This window comes from Peromyscus maniculatus, chromosome 5 (genome assembly GCF_049852395.1).
Source record: "Peromyscus maniculatus bairdii isolate BWxNUB_F1_BW_parent chromosome 5, HU_Pman_BW_mat_3.1, whole genome shotgun sequence".
NCBI classification, from domain to species: Eukaryota; Metazoa; Chordata; class Mammalia; order Rodentia; family Cricetidae; genus Peromyscus; species Peromyscus maniculatus.
The window spans coordinates 14,319,350-14,333,741 of record NC_134856.1 but is presented as its reverse complement, the minus strand read 5'-3'; the positions used below and the strand labels follow the sequence as shown (position 1 = coordinate 14,333,741).

The window sequence follows — 14,392 nt, the reverse complement described above, 5'->3', positions numbered from 1 at the left end:
TACTTAGCAAATTGTTGGCTAGTCCCTTCTATTCTTTTTTTTTTTTTTTTTTTTTTTTTTTTTTTTTTTTTTTTTTGGTTTTTCAAGACAGGGTTTCTCTGCGTAGCTTTGCGCCTTTCCTGGAGCTCACTTGGTAGCCCAGGCTGGCCTCGAACTCACAGAGATCCGCCTGGCTCTGCCTCCCAAGTGCTGGGATTAAAGGCGTGCGCCACCACCGCCCGGCCCCCTTCTATTCTTAATTGCCACATCACAAGTAGTTTCATCATGAAAGGATACTGAATTTGGGTAATCTTTTTCTTCATCATTTAATAGGATGTGAAGATTTTATTAGGCTCTTGACAAGCTATACTACATGAATTGATTTTTTAGATATTAAATTAGGCTTGCAGGCTGGAGATATGACTTAGTGGTTAAGAGCACTGACTGCTTTTTCAGAGGACCCAGGTTCAATTCCCAGCATCCACAAGGTGGCTCAAAGCCCTCCTTAACTCTAGCCCCAGGGTATCCAACCCTCTCTTTTGCTCAGACATGTACAGGTATGTATGCAAACAAAACACCTATATTTATAAAATAAATCAATAAATTTATAAAATAAAACCAAAACAAAATAAACAAAGCTCCTTTTTAAAAGGGGAAAAACCTGTCCTTTCCCTTAAGAAAGAAAAGGAGGGGTGGGGGAGGAGAGAATTAGGCTTGTATTCCTAAAATAGATTTACTTACTCAGGCTCTTTCTCTCTCTCCCTGCCCTCTCCTTTCTTTCCTCCTATTAGTGGTTATTTTATGGTTAAGAGTTATTTTTGTTTACAGTCAACTTTAGTCTTTAGTTTGTTTTACTTTGTTTTTAGCTATAATTTTAATTCATTAATTGTAACTGTTTACTTTTTCTTTGGTTTTAATAGGCTATCTAGATGATTGTATTAGTAAACAATGTAATTAATTAGAAATTTTTTTTTAATCTCTGGCCAGAAATTAGTGCATTTGTAGACTTCTCATATCTTACAGCAAAGGAAACAAATATATTTTGTTTTTAATAAGTAAGATCAACAAAGTAGGTTAAAAATTAATATTGACATTATTTTCATAACCTGTCTTCAGTGGAATGTTTTTATGTTTGCATTTTACTTTTATTAAATTTGTTATTTGAAATACTGTGTATTCTAAAAGTGCCATATTGAACAATGTTCTTTCCCCTTTCCCACTTTCTGAATTATACATTACAACAGAACTAATGAATGTTGTCCACAATGGTTCCCCAAACTCTTTTGTGTGTGTGTGTGTGTGTGTGTGATTTTTTTTTTTTTTTACATGGGGTTACTCTCTGTGGCCTGGCTGTTCTAGAACTCCATTGTAGACCAAAAATGCCCTCAGAACTCCCAGAGATTTGCCTGCTTTTGTCTCCCAAATGCTGTGATTAAAGGCATGTCCCACCACCCAGCCTACTGAACTCATTTTTTTAAAATTTATTTTTAATTATGTGTATGTGTATGCACTTGAATTGAGTGCCCTCAAGACCACACCTATTGGATCTCCTGAGCTGGAGTTACAGGTGGTTGTAGCCATCTGATGAGCATTGGAAGTCAGGCCCTCTAGAAAGAATAGAACTCACTCTTAACCACTGATCCATCTCTCTAACCCTCTCATAGTCATTCTTAAGGTCTTATCAATTGAAGGATAGATTGCTGATTGAAACCCTCTGTTGCCAGTTATTATAGTTTACAATGTAACTTTCTACCTGGCAGGGGAAAATACAATTTCTTACTCAATTTTTAAAAATATTTTGTTTGTTAAAATAACAACAAAACAGAAAACAAACCACCAGCAACCAACTAACACACTAACCAAAATGATTTAAAATTGACAAAGCATAGGATTTGTCTATAGTCTGAATCAAAGGTTTCTCAAACTTGTGCCTCATCCAGTCCTTGTATTTGACTTTTCCACTACTTGTCTAGTGCATTTAGATTTTTGAGATTGAGCAGTCTTTGTCCTGATGTTGAGAGGGGGAAGGACTGTAGTGCCTCAGCATCCTGTGAGTGAGCGTTTTAATATCTCACAGTTTCAAGTCTACTCAAAAGAACTCTTTGTTACTTGTTATATATGATTGTCTTCCTTCCTTGGAAAGTGTCTTGCCCTCTCTTCACTTTATTCCTTAAGAGGACAATCTTCTTTTGTTAATATTGACTTGTTTTTCACAAATACGTGGTAGTTTCTTATTTACCCTTTCTTTTATCTTGCACATGCTATGCATTCTACGTCTATGATAAGAATATCAGTGTGTGTGTTTGTGCGCGCGCGCGTGCATGCGTGTGTGTGTGTGTGTGTGTGTGTGTGTGTGTGTGTGTGTGTGTGTGCGTGCCTGTCTTTGTCTGACTATCATTCAGTTTCAGGGCACTGTTTTAGTCATTTTTGTTGTTGCAATAGTAAAACACTAGAGACCGAGTAATTTTTTTTTTTTTTTTTTTTTTTTTTTGGTTTTTTCGAGACAGGGTTTCTCTGTGTAGCTTTGCGCCTTTCCTGGAGCTCACTTGGTAGCCCAGGCTGGCCTCGAACTCACAGAGATCCGCCTGGCTCTGCCTCCCGAGTGCTGGGATTAAAGGCGTGCGCCACCAACGCCCGGCGAGACCGAGTAATTTAGAAGAGCGGGTTATTTGGCTCACTTTCTAGAAGCTGAGAGAAAACCAAGAACATGGTGTTGACATCTGCTTTGTGGACAGTTGGATTGCATTATAACACGACAGAAGACATCCCAGGGTGTAACAGAAGGTCTTTGCCAAAGAGAGCTTGCTTCTATAACATGGCCACTTTTCTGATACTCATGAATCCATGAATGGATATTTATGAAGGCAGAGCCTTCATGGTTCAATCATTTTCCTAATACCATGGATGTAATTTGAGGGATTATTTTCACCACCACCACCCCCAAACACACACCCTTTTTTTTTTGAGACAAGGTTTCTCTATGTAGCCTTGGCTGTCCTAGAACTTACTGTGTAGACCAGGCTGGCCTTGAACTCAGAGATCTGCCTGCTTCAAGTGCTAGGGTTAAAGGCATGTGCCACCATGTCCAGCTCAAATATATTCATTCTAATTCTGTGTGATACCAGATTGTGCTTGATTTAGTGGTTTAAAACAACACATTTATTATCTCATTGTTTCCTTCGGGCATGTGTCTTGTCTTTTTTCCTCTCCTTTTTATTTTGGGATATTTTAAAAATTGGTTTGCTTGTCTGTCTGTCTGTCTGTCTGTCTGTCTCTCTCTCTCTCTCTCTCTGTGTTCTGAGCCACCAATGTGGGTCTAGGGAACCTCTCACTCTTAGCCACTGGGCCATCTCTTCAGCCCAAGTTTTAGTTTTTGCTCATAGATTTGTCCTCCAGTTATCTTGAATATAAATGTTATGATATTCTAATTGACTTTTAGTGTAGAAAATGGCAATATAGTGTTTCTTAATGGCAGACAAACAGAAAGGGTGCCCTTCTGCTATCAGAGTCTCACAGAAAATTCACCAAATAAGTGTGTGCTGCTCTGTCACCCCCAACATAGACCTAATATATGTTGAGGTTGCTTTTATGGTGAATATATTGTTTCTATGAAAAAAAAAAAAGGAGGTAGAAAAGACTGAAAGACATTGGTGGGCTGGCATAAATTTAATAAGAATGTGGGTTTTACCTAAGACTCTTTCTTCTTTTATTTTATTTTTGATTTTGAGACAGGGTTTATTTGTGTGGCCCTAGAACTCTGAGACCAGGCTTGTCTCGAACTCACAGAGATCTGCCTGCCTCTGCCTCCTGAGTGCTAGGATTAAAGGTGTGTGCCACCACGGCCAGGCTGGTTTTTTCTATTTTATAGTGGGAATAATAACTTCTGTCACAAAACTGTTTTCTGGGATGGATGAATTAAATAAGGTAATACAGATTGAAATCCTGTATTAGCACAAATGTTAGTTTTCATTTCTAACTCATGTTGATAATTGTAGTTACTAGTAGTTGAGTAACATTCTTTGTTCAACAGTACATAAAGAAATTGGTATTTATATGATCAGCCTAGTGTGGTTTATTGAAGTTTCAGTTGAAAATGTAACCTTCCAGAAGACCTCAGCCCACTTAAAATACCTAGAAAGTAATTTTGTATTGGTACTTTATTATATTGTTGGAGGAGGTGAGATATAACTGACTCATGTGTTTGTAATAGCCACCATATAGCCTTTACTCTGTGTTAAAAATAATTCTAGCCGGGCAGTGGTGGCGCACGCTTTTAATCCCAGCACTTGGGAAGCAGAGCCAGGCAGATCTCTGTGATTCGAGGCCAGCCTGGTCTACAGAGCAAGATCCAGGACAGGTGCCAAAACTACACAGAGAAACCTGTTTGAAAAACAAACAAACAAACAAACAAAATTTAAAAACTCTTTCAAGAAAGAGGAAGAGCAGACTGGGGATTTCATACACAAAGTTTGTGTTTTCCTCTCCTGAGGATTCGTGTCTCCGCTCTGAGACATGACAACATATATGGAGTAGTGCTCCTCAGGGAAGCTCATGAAGACTCTTGATGAATAATTGTCCTCAGAGCACTAATACATAACTGTTTGGTTGATTGCTTACTTACCTGATCTTCGGATTGGTGAACTCTAGGTAACTCACATCCTCCAACCTAAATCACATAATCTATTTTTCTGATGGCCAACCCTACCTAAAAATCCAAGGGGTCTCACCCCTGATCTGCAGAGAGGCATTCCTACTAAGTAAAGTGTAAATTTCTCCTAAAAGTCAAGGACAGAGAGCCAAACTGATTGTATTGAGACAGCCCACGGTAACTGGACTGTTCTTGAGCCCTGATCCTCTTCCACTTTCCAATTGCTTGTACTGTAGCCCAACTCAGCCAACAAGGCTGAATTCCTTACTTCACTAATACATTTAACTGTTAGACAAACTCTAGCCTTTGGTAACTTGATTCAGCCTCATCCACTTATTCTTTTATCAGATATTTTGCATTCAGTGGACATGTGTTGCTCCAGAACACAGTCTTGTTTTCCAAAAGCTTACTTCCGTGGTGTAACTTTGATTCTATAGTTATCTTCCAGCCAGACTTACAAAATAATATAGAACAAAATAACCTTCATTGAATTGCAGTACAGCCTTCCTACATCTCCTAGTTCATATTACTATTGCTGTGATAAAACACTGTGACCAAAAGCAACTTAGGAAATTGGTTTCTATATCCACTTCACTGTACATCGTCAAAGGAAGTCTGGGACCAGAATTCAAGCAGGAATCTGGAGGCAAGAGCTAATGCAGAGGTCATGGAGGGATGCTGCTTACTGGCTTGCTCCCCATGACTTGCTCAGCCTACTTCCTTAAGAATACAGGACCACCACCCCAGGGCTGGCACCACATGCAAAAGGCTGGGCCCTCCCACCTCAATCACTAATTAAGAAAATGTTCTACATGCTTGCCTACAGCCTGATCTTATGGCGTCATTTTTTCAATTGTGGTTGCCTTCTCTCAGATGACTTGTTTGTGTCAGGTTGACATAAAACTAGCCAGCACACCACTAAATGAAATGAAAGCATTCAGTAACTTCTTAGAATAATGTTTTGAAATTTTTTTTGACTAGGACTCAATATATAGGTGTCCATAGATACTTATGAATATATATGAAAGGTCAAGAGAGAGAGAGAGAGAGAAAGAGAGAGACACGGCAGGATTTCATCAGGGGTTGAGGATTTCATCAGTAGGTAAGAATGCTTGCTGTGCAAATGAGAGCTGAGTTCAGATCCCCAGCACTCACCCATGTTGTCTTTTTAAAGCTTAGTATGAGTATTCTTACCTATAACCCCAACAGAAACAAGTTTGATGGGGCTTGTTTGCTACCAGCTTCACTGATAAATGCTGAGCTACAAGTTATATTTTAAGGGAAAAGGGCACAGAATGATAGAGGACACCAGACATCTTCCTTTAGCTTCCACAAACACATTCATGCACACATAAAAAGGCCCCACCAATGTCTGACAAAACACTAGTCCATTTCATTCATAAAGAGTTTTACTGTCTTAAACTGAAAGCCCATAGTGAAACAATGTCTCATAGCTTAAAAACAAATGAACAAGCAAAAATAACAGTCTTACACAGGCAAGCCATGGAGAGTAATGATGATGGCCCATGATGGAAAGTAGATAATCCTAGCAGTTGGAAGGCAGAGGCAGGCAAATCTCTTGAGTTCAAGGTTAGTCTGATCTACAGAGTGGATTATAGGACAGCCAGGGTTACACAGAGAAACCCTTTCTTGAAAAACCACCACCAGGCTGGCCTTGAACTCAGAGAGGTCCATGTGCTTCTGCGTCTTGAGTGCCGGAATTAAAGGTGTACATCTCTATACCCAGCTTAAACTTATGCATTTGTGTGAGTGTCCGAATGTGTATATGTGTACTGTTTGTGTGCATGGTACCCATGAAGTCAGAAGAGGGTGTTGGGTTTCCTGTAACTGGAGTTATAGGCAGTTGTGAACCATCATCAGGGTGCTGGGAACCAAACCTAGGACTTACACAAAAGCAACAAGCACTCTTAACATTGAGCCATCTCTCAAGCCCCTAACTCAGTATTATTATACTGAGAATAACTTCTTGTGTTAAGGAATTCAGAATGTTTATTGTTTTCAGCAAGTAATGAACTTGATGAGGTTTTGTGATTTGAATTGTTAAATGCATACTTTTCCTTGGATACACTGAAAAAATGACACAACCTGTATATGAGGTATATATGGTAAGATATAGAGAGTAAGATATGTATTGTTTTTTAAAATATGTATGGCTTTATTGTGAATTAAAAGTTATCAGTATTCTGGTATTTTAGCAACCCTATATATCATTCTTTACCTACATATCTCTTTCCTCTCCTTCCCTCCCTTCCTTACTTCCTCCCTCCCCTGCTTTTCCCTTCCTATGATCCTTTTGTCTTAGCCTCTGAGCACTCAGACATTTATTCTTAAAGATAGGCCTTGCTATATAACAGTTGGCAGGGGCTTATTGTATAGACCAGGCTGGCTACAAACCTGTGATTTTTCTACCTGTGCCACCAAGTGTTGAGATTGTGGGTGTGTTCTAGCATCTGTGGTTCCTGTTATTCTGTAATCATTTATTGATTCTTTGATTCCCTCTGCATAAGGTCTAAATATGTTTAGCATAACACATCACTTGATTTAACAGTGTTTATCATTCTTCCACATGCATTTGGTTTTCTTGTCATGATGAACTACTTGTTATTTTAGAATATAACTTCAACTTTAATTATGCTGACATTTCAAGTATACACAAAAGTCAAAGATCAACCCAGCATTAGCAGCCAGTTTTTCAATGTTGTCGTCTTATAGTCATATCTTGTCAGACTTTAGATTTTCCCAGTTGTTGAAAGTGCATACTCAAGTTTGACTTGTTCAGATCAATACATAGTGTTCATGCTTTGCATTTGGTGGATAACTCTTTTAAGTTTCTCTCATTTTAAGTTTTATCCTTCATATTCTTTGGGCCTATGATCCCCTCCCTCCCTCCTTCCCTTCCTCCCTTCCTCCCTCCCTTTCTTTGTGAAAGAAGCAGTCCCTTACCTTGAATAGTTTTTCCAAATTCTGGAATTTATTGATTGCCTCTGGATTTTTACTGTTGAATCTATTATATTCTTTTCTCCTTGGTTTTTCTTGTAAGTTGGGGGAAAAACCCTGCAAATTATTCATTCATTCATTTATTTGTTTGTTTGTTTTTTTTCAAGTTTCTCTGGGTAACCCTGGCTGTCCTGGAACTCACTCTGTAGATCAGGCTGGCCTTGAATTCACAGTGATCTGCCTGCCTCTACCCAAGTACTGGGATTAAAGGCATGCGCCACCACTGCCCAGGCACTGTTATTTTTAAACACAGCTTTTAAGTCTATCTATTTGTTTGAGCTGTCCGTTGGTGATTAAAATACAGACACTACTTAAAAAGCATTACCATATCACTGTAAAATGAAAGTTTTTTTTTTTTTTTTTTTTTTTTTTTTTTTTTTTTTTTTGGTTTTTCGAGACAGGGTTTCTCTGTGTAGCTTTGCGCCTTTCCTGGAGCTCACTTGGTAGCCCAGGCTGGCCTCGAACTCACAGCGATCCGCCTGGCTCTGCCTCCCGAGTGCTGGGATTAAAGGCGTGCGCCACCACCGCCCGGCTAAAATGAAAGTTTTAACCTAACAAGAAAAAGAGCAATGTCATCATTAACTACCAAAGAAAGCTGGATAATCCAATCACAAAATGAAAATTTATCATTTTAATTTATAAATATTACAGTTCACAGATATGAGGAGAATGAAGCAAAATGATCTCTCCACTTTAGCTTAAAAACTCTGAAAATAAATTGACAAAACTCAGGAACATATTTGACTTAAGTGTAATTTTTTTCCTCTCTAAAAGCAACTCTTAGCTGGGTGTGGTAGTGTGGCACACACCTATAATTCCAGCTCTGAAGATATCTAGGGCCCCTAGTTAAGGCCAGCATTGACTAAAAATGAAAACTATGACATCAGCTTACTATTGACAATGAAAACTTCTTATGAATTGTGATTTCAAGTTATTATGGGATATTTGCTTTATATACTTACCTTTTGTGACTGGAGAAATTCACTCATTTGTTTATTCATTGATATTTGGCACTGGGGTTGAACCGAGTGCATCAAGCATGCTAAGCAAGTGCCGTATCACAAACCTACAGAAAAGTTGCAGTGGATTAAAAGAAGTTCTTGTACTTTACCTCATTTGAACAAAGGTTGCAGATCTGATGTTCCATATCCCCTAATACTTTAATAAATATTTCCTACAAATAAGGACATTTTCCTACATAATCCCAATGTGGTAAATGAGAAATTAATATAACGGAGGCTTTAGAGAGGAGGAGGAAAACAAACTATAATTAGTAAGTTTTGACAGAACTTGATTAACATTTAGGAGGAGAAAGTAGATAAAATGATAGCATTGTGTTTGTATTTTTATATTACATAATTTGGAAAATAACTTTCTCCTCATGGGGATATAGTTTAAAACCCTGAATTCTAGTAGCAGAAGAACTGCTTGGTTATTATTCTGTTAAGATTAATTGTTAAGCAGTTACAATGTTTGAGTAAAGTAGTGGAAGCCGCTGAGAAGCTTTGTAAGAAAGTGAGGTGGTTTGGGGATTGCTCCTGCTCTGTGACTTGAGCACTCAGGAGAATAAGGGGAGGAAGGAGAACAGCAGGGAATTAAATATGGCTTTGCACATACTAGTTCATGTCTGAGCCGTATCCCCAGGACCCATATCTTACCTCTCAACCCAGACTGTTCTTTGTTTAAGGATCTAGCTCCAATTTTCAAATGTTAGTGCTCACTATTTGAAACTCAAGATGAAAAGAATTACATACACATACACTTTCTCAACTAGGTTTCCTATTTTATCTTTTCGTATACTGGAACTTTGTCTAGAACCAATTGTTGACTCTTCTTGTAATTCAACCATATTCCATCCATACTTTACTAGTCTTTGCATCTTTAAGTAGGTGCTAGAAAGAGTTAAAAAAAATACTATCTTTATTATTAGCAACCTGACATTTTGAGAAAGCTGCTCACTTTTATTTATATTTAAGTTAATCCCTATAAATTACTATGATTGCATTAATATGCCATAAGAGAGATAGCTATAAAGCATTGTCTCTTTAAGGAGGTTATTTTGTCTTATAATCCATATTCCCCTATCCAGTAGCAATGAGATTTTTTAAAATGTATGTTTTATTAAGAGCTTGTACCATGTATGTTACTAGTGCCCACAGAGGCCAGAAGAGTGTATCATTTTCTTGGAACTGGAGTTTCATGCTGTTGTGAAGTGCTGGGAACTGAACTGGGGTCCTTTGAAGATTATCCAGAGTTCTATTGCTCTTAAATGCTGAACCATGTCTCTGGCTCCCTTCAGTGGGACCTTAAGCAGGTCACTTCTTTTATACAAGTGTCCTTACTGCAAATTAAGAATTAGGAGCAGTACAGAACTAAAACAGATCTGTCTTGAATGTTAACTAGAATGATGTATACAATCTATTAGGATTTGTGAGAATAGTACTTGATGCCAAATAAGCAGTAAGTTTTATCTCTTATGTCAATATTTTTGTAGTTCTTTGCTCTCATGTCCCTTCTGTCATTCTGTAACAAGAGCCACAAGAGTGTCTGTCCTCTTCTGTTTGCCGTCCTCCGTCTCTTTGTTAATGTAATTACCTGTTTCTCATTCAGGATTAAATTAGTTCATAACCGTAAATACTTAGGACAGTGCCTGGCACTAACTAATTACTAAGTACATATTAGCTCTTTATAAATTTTGCATCAGCAAATTACTCTGTCACTGTGATCCTTTCCTTGAGATCAAGGCTCCAATGCCTTGACACTCCTTTTACATGCTGTCCAGCTTGATCGATCCTTGTAGGACTGACTGTTCAGAGAGTGTTGAATTTCTCCTCTAACCTTTGGTCTTCCCAAAAGGAACAGTGATAAAACAGTTTTCATACTGCTATCAGCTGCCTTGTGAAGAACAGCTGGAAAGGGGGCATTAATACAGAGATGAATCTGAATTTTGAAGCAGTGAAGTTTTAACTATTTAAAGTTTTACTGCTTGCTAAAATAGTCTCCTTTTTTTTTTTATGTATAGAAAGGAAAGCTTTATCAGTGATCAAATTCAAGAGTCAAGTATTCTGGCATTTGCCTTTAACTCTAGCACACCAAGGCAGAAGCAGGTGGATCTCTGTGAGTTCCAGGACAACAGAAGCTGACTTTGTCTCAAACAAACAGAAAAACGAATTCAAATCAACCTATTTATTTTTAAGAAGATATTAAACTTAAATTTTATCTGACTCATAGGTTCAGTTAGCACAGTACGAAGAGTCTTGAATAAAGACCAAAATGATTAAGATTTTTGTTGAGAAACCAATGTGCCCATGGAGATAATGAAAATAGTTTCATTTTTTTTTCTTTTTATTTATTTATTTTTATTTTTTTGAGACAGGGTTTCTCTGTGTAGTTTTGGTGCCTGTCCTGGATCTTACTTTGTAGACCAGGATGGACTCAAACTCACAGAGATCCGCCTGGCTCTGCCTCCCAAGTCCTGGGATTAAAAGCATGTGCCGCCACCGCCCAGCTCTTCCTTCCTTCCTTCCTTCCTTCCTTCCTTCCTTCCTTCCTTCCTTCCTTCCTTCCTTCCTTCCTTCCTTCCTTCCTTCCTTCCTTCCTTCCTTTCTTTAAGATTTATTTATTTCATGTGCATTGGTGTTTTTGCCTGCACGTGTCTGTGTGAGAGTGTTAATCCCCTGTAACTGGAGTTATAGACAGCTGTGGGTGTCCATGTGGGTGCTGGGAATTGAACCGGGGTCCTCTGGAAGAACAGCCAGTGCTCTTAACCACTGAGCCAACTCTCCAGTCCCTTAGTTTCATTTCTTAACTTAGGAAATAACAGGGTTTTTTTTTTTTTTTCTTTGTTCTTGCTGCCTTTAGATGACACGTAAAGATACTTAATTTCTGATAAGTCGCTTGGTTAGTGTTCATTTGCATGACCTGCTCTTTAACCTGTTGTTTATCGGCAGCTACTTTTTAGTAGTCTCAATATTTTATTAGAATTTTGTGAAGAAAAGTATTTTTCTCCGGTAAAAACTGCACTGGATTAAAAAAATACTGAGCCACATGAAGCCATTTCTCTACTATTTTAGTTCCCAGATGATTTTTTAAAAACTCTCCCTTTTATGTGTATTTTTAAAAACCTGACTGTAGAAAGTGGCAAGTTGAGAGTTAATGTGTTCCGGAGGGAAGAGCAGTCCGTCGGGGGTTAAACTGCAGTCTAATGGAATAATAACTGGTAGCACCATCTGCTGGCCTACTTCCGCAGAAGGAGTCAGTATTTTTAACGACATCTCTAATATTCATGCTGATGCATTTTGATGCTTTGTGCATTCATTTCTTTCTCTGCTTTGTTGGAATCTGGCTATCTGCTTACAGCTATTGAGGAAACAGCTTTTAGGAGGGCTTGCAGCCTTTATCAGAGCTCAAGAGGATGAACGGTGGATATAAACTTGCCAAGGCAGGAATGTGTTGATAAATCAAAATGTGTATTTGTGGACGGTTGTGCATCTCTTGGTTGCAGCTTGCTAAATAGGCCATTTAGGAATCTTCTTTCAATGCTTTTTTCTTGAGCACTGCCTGGGGTGGTGAAAAAGCAGAGGGCAAGCCTTTGTCTGACGCCAAAAATGTCTTCAGTGAAGAGGCCAAGAGGAAGGGTAAGTGAAAGCCTGAATGAGTGGGAGGAGGAGGGGTTCTTTGGGCTAAAAGGCTAATGGGATTGAATAACCCTCCTCGTTACTGGCTGCTGCTGCGGGAGTCGCACTGCATCGCCATCTTGAGCTTGGTGCTGTTTTCTCAGTCTTGGTTATTTGTTGTAGCCTCTAGGCCTTAAGGTGGCATTTTAGTGATCGTGTCTAAGCCTTCCTTCCTTTCCCAGTGCTGTAGCACTGCTCTAAAACCTTGATGAGGCAGGGATAGAAAGGACACTCAGTAGAACACACTGGAATCGGCATGAAAATGTGTTTGGAAATTCCTGGTTTTTTTCTCTGCTGTAGTCAGAGGCATGTTTACGGGTAAGAACATGACAAAACTGTGATCTAAGCCTATATGGATGAATGCTTGTTTGGAGAGGAAATTCTTTGGAAATGCTCTTGGTCTGCTTCCTGTGGGATTGCTAAAATATTAGTAATTGTAATATAAAACTGTAAAACTTGTTTCTTTCCCAAAGTGCTCGAGTGAAATTACGATAAAGAAAAAGACAAAAATCCACATTTAACTCTTTCATGGGAAAATAAAAACTTTCTTTAATTTTTAGGTATGAGAATGTCTGTTTACTAACTAGCTAGCTACATTCCTACATTAAAATGATTTTGTGTTCTCTTCCTAGTCTTAAAACAGGGTCTTCATTTTTCTAAAACTGAATATAAGGATAAGTGGTTCTAAGTTACAATAGCTATTTCTGAATTTACTTGAGTTTTGGAGGAAAGATGAAAGAAAAGACTTTCCTCCTAAATGCAAATAATAATTACAGGACAAAATTAGAAATAACTATATTTATAGGACAAAATCTGAATCACTAAGAAGTGCTGTAGAAATATCAACAAATCAATGTCTTTCCTTAACCTTTATTTCCAAGTCAGTAGCTGAGCTGTTTACTATGCACTAGTGTCCAGGTAAGCAGAATGCCTTACGTGGACATTGGTTTGCAGGACCCGTGTATTTGTTTATGTAATGCTCTGGTTAATTTAAAATTTTCAGATATTTATGTCAGTTTTTTTTATATACTTTGGTGTTCTATTTTTTTTAAATGTGTGTGTGTGTTTGTTTGTTTGTTTCTCTAGCCCCCATCTTCCAAGAAGAGTGATGGTTCTGGGACATATACTAAGTTGCAGAATACCCAGGTGAGGGGCATGTCTGAGAAAAAGCCAAGAAAAAAGATGGAATCAGAAAGCAAGCAAGAAAAGGCTAATCGTATAATATCAGAGGCCATAGCAAGAGCAAAGGAACGTGGGGAACGTAATATTCCACGAGTAATGAGCCCTGAGAACTTCCCTAGTGCTTCAGTTGAAGGGAAAGAAGAAAAGAGAGGTCGAAGGATGAAATCTAAGCCAAAAGACAGAGACAACAAAAAGCCAAAAACCTGTTCTAAATTGAAAGAGAAGACAAAAATTGGGTAAGTTGATTGTTAGTTAAATGTAATCTTTTGCAGTTTTTGCTGAAGTCTAAGCTGTGTGACCTGTTTTTCTGCTTTTGATTTGCGTGTGATGTATGGACTCCATTAGGAGAGTTTGACATTGCTAGATACCAGATACACTTTGTTTTTATTTTCAATGAGTTATGTAATACTAGGGTCGCACACATATTACTTTTCTGTCAACATAGTATTTTGTGTATTTGTATTAATACAAATGCAAGGGAGGAGAATAAAAATCTATATTTTTGTGACAGTTCCAAAGTAACTTTCTTTAGTGGTATTGTACCTCACAGGGTACCTAATAGTTTAAAAGCATAACATAAAGTATTTTCTCAGAAAACCCAACCACACAAAAACTCTGGACTGTCATTCTGCAATTACAATAGACATTTACTGATTTGTTTTATATAATAAAGAAGCCAGGTGTTAATGCTTCAAGAGAATCCTAAGAGCAAAGAAGTATTCACCAATCCTATTTATCTATTTAATTTTATTTATTTATTTATTTATTTATTTATTTATTTATTTATTTATTTATTTATTTATTTTTTTGGTGGTGCTATTAGGGATGAAAACCTGTCTTTGTTTTTTGTTTCAAAAGTCAAAACCAAGGTCTTAAATTTTATGCTAAA

General features: G+C 37.9%; 1 protein-coding gene across 12 annotated transcripts in view; it reads left to right on the top strand.

The window, feature by feature from the left end:
- Chd9 (chromodomain helicase DNA binding protein 9) overlaps positions 1 to 14,392 on the top strand; it is a 233,905-nt gene that overhangs the window by 116,630 nt on the left and 102,883 nt on the right. For 9 of the 12 annotated variants that reach the window (XM_076571716.1, XM_076571715.1, XM_076571718.1 and 6 more), the window contains one exon: positions 13,408 to 13,739. In XM_076571716.1, coding sequence (XP_076427831.1) covers positions 13,408 to 13,739 — 332 coding nt within the window. Of the gene's footprint in view, positions 1 to 11,890; positions 12,283 to 12,501; positions 12,640 to 13,407; positions 13,740 to 14,392 lie in introns of those variants that run through there. The other 3 variants (XM_042277332.2, XM_042277331.2, XM_042277333.2) reach the window with 2 other exon arrangements.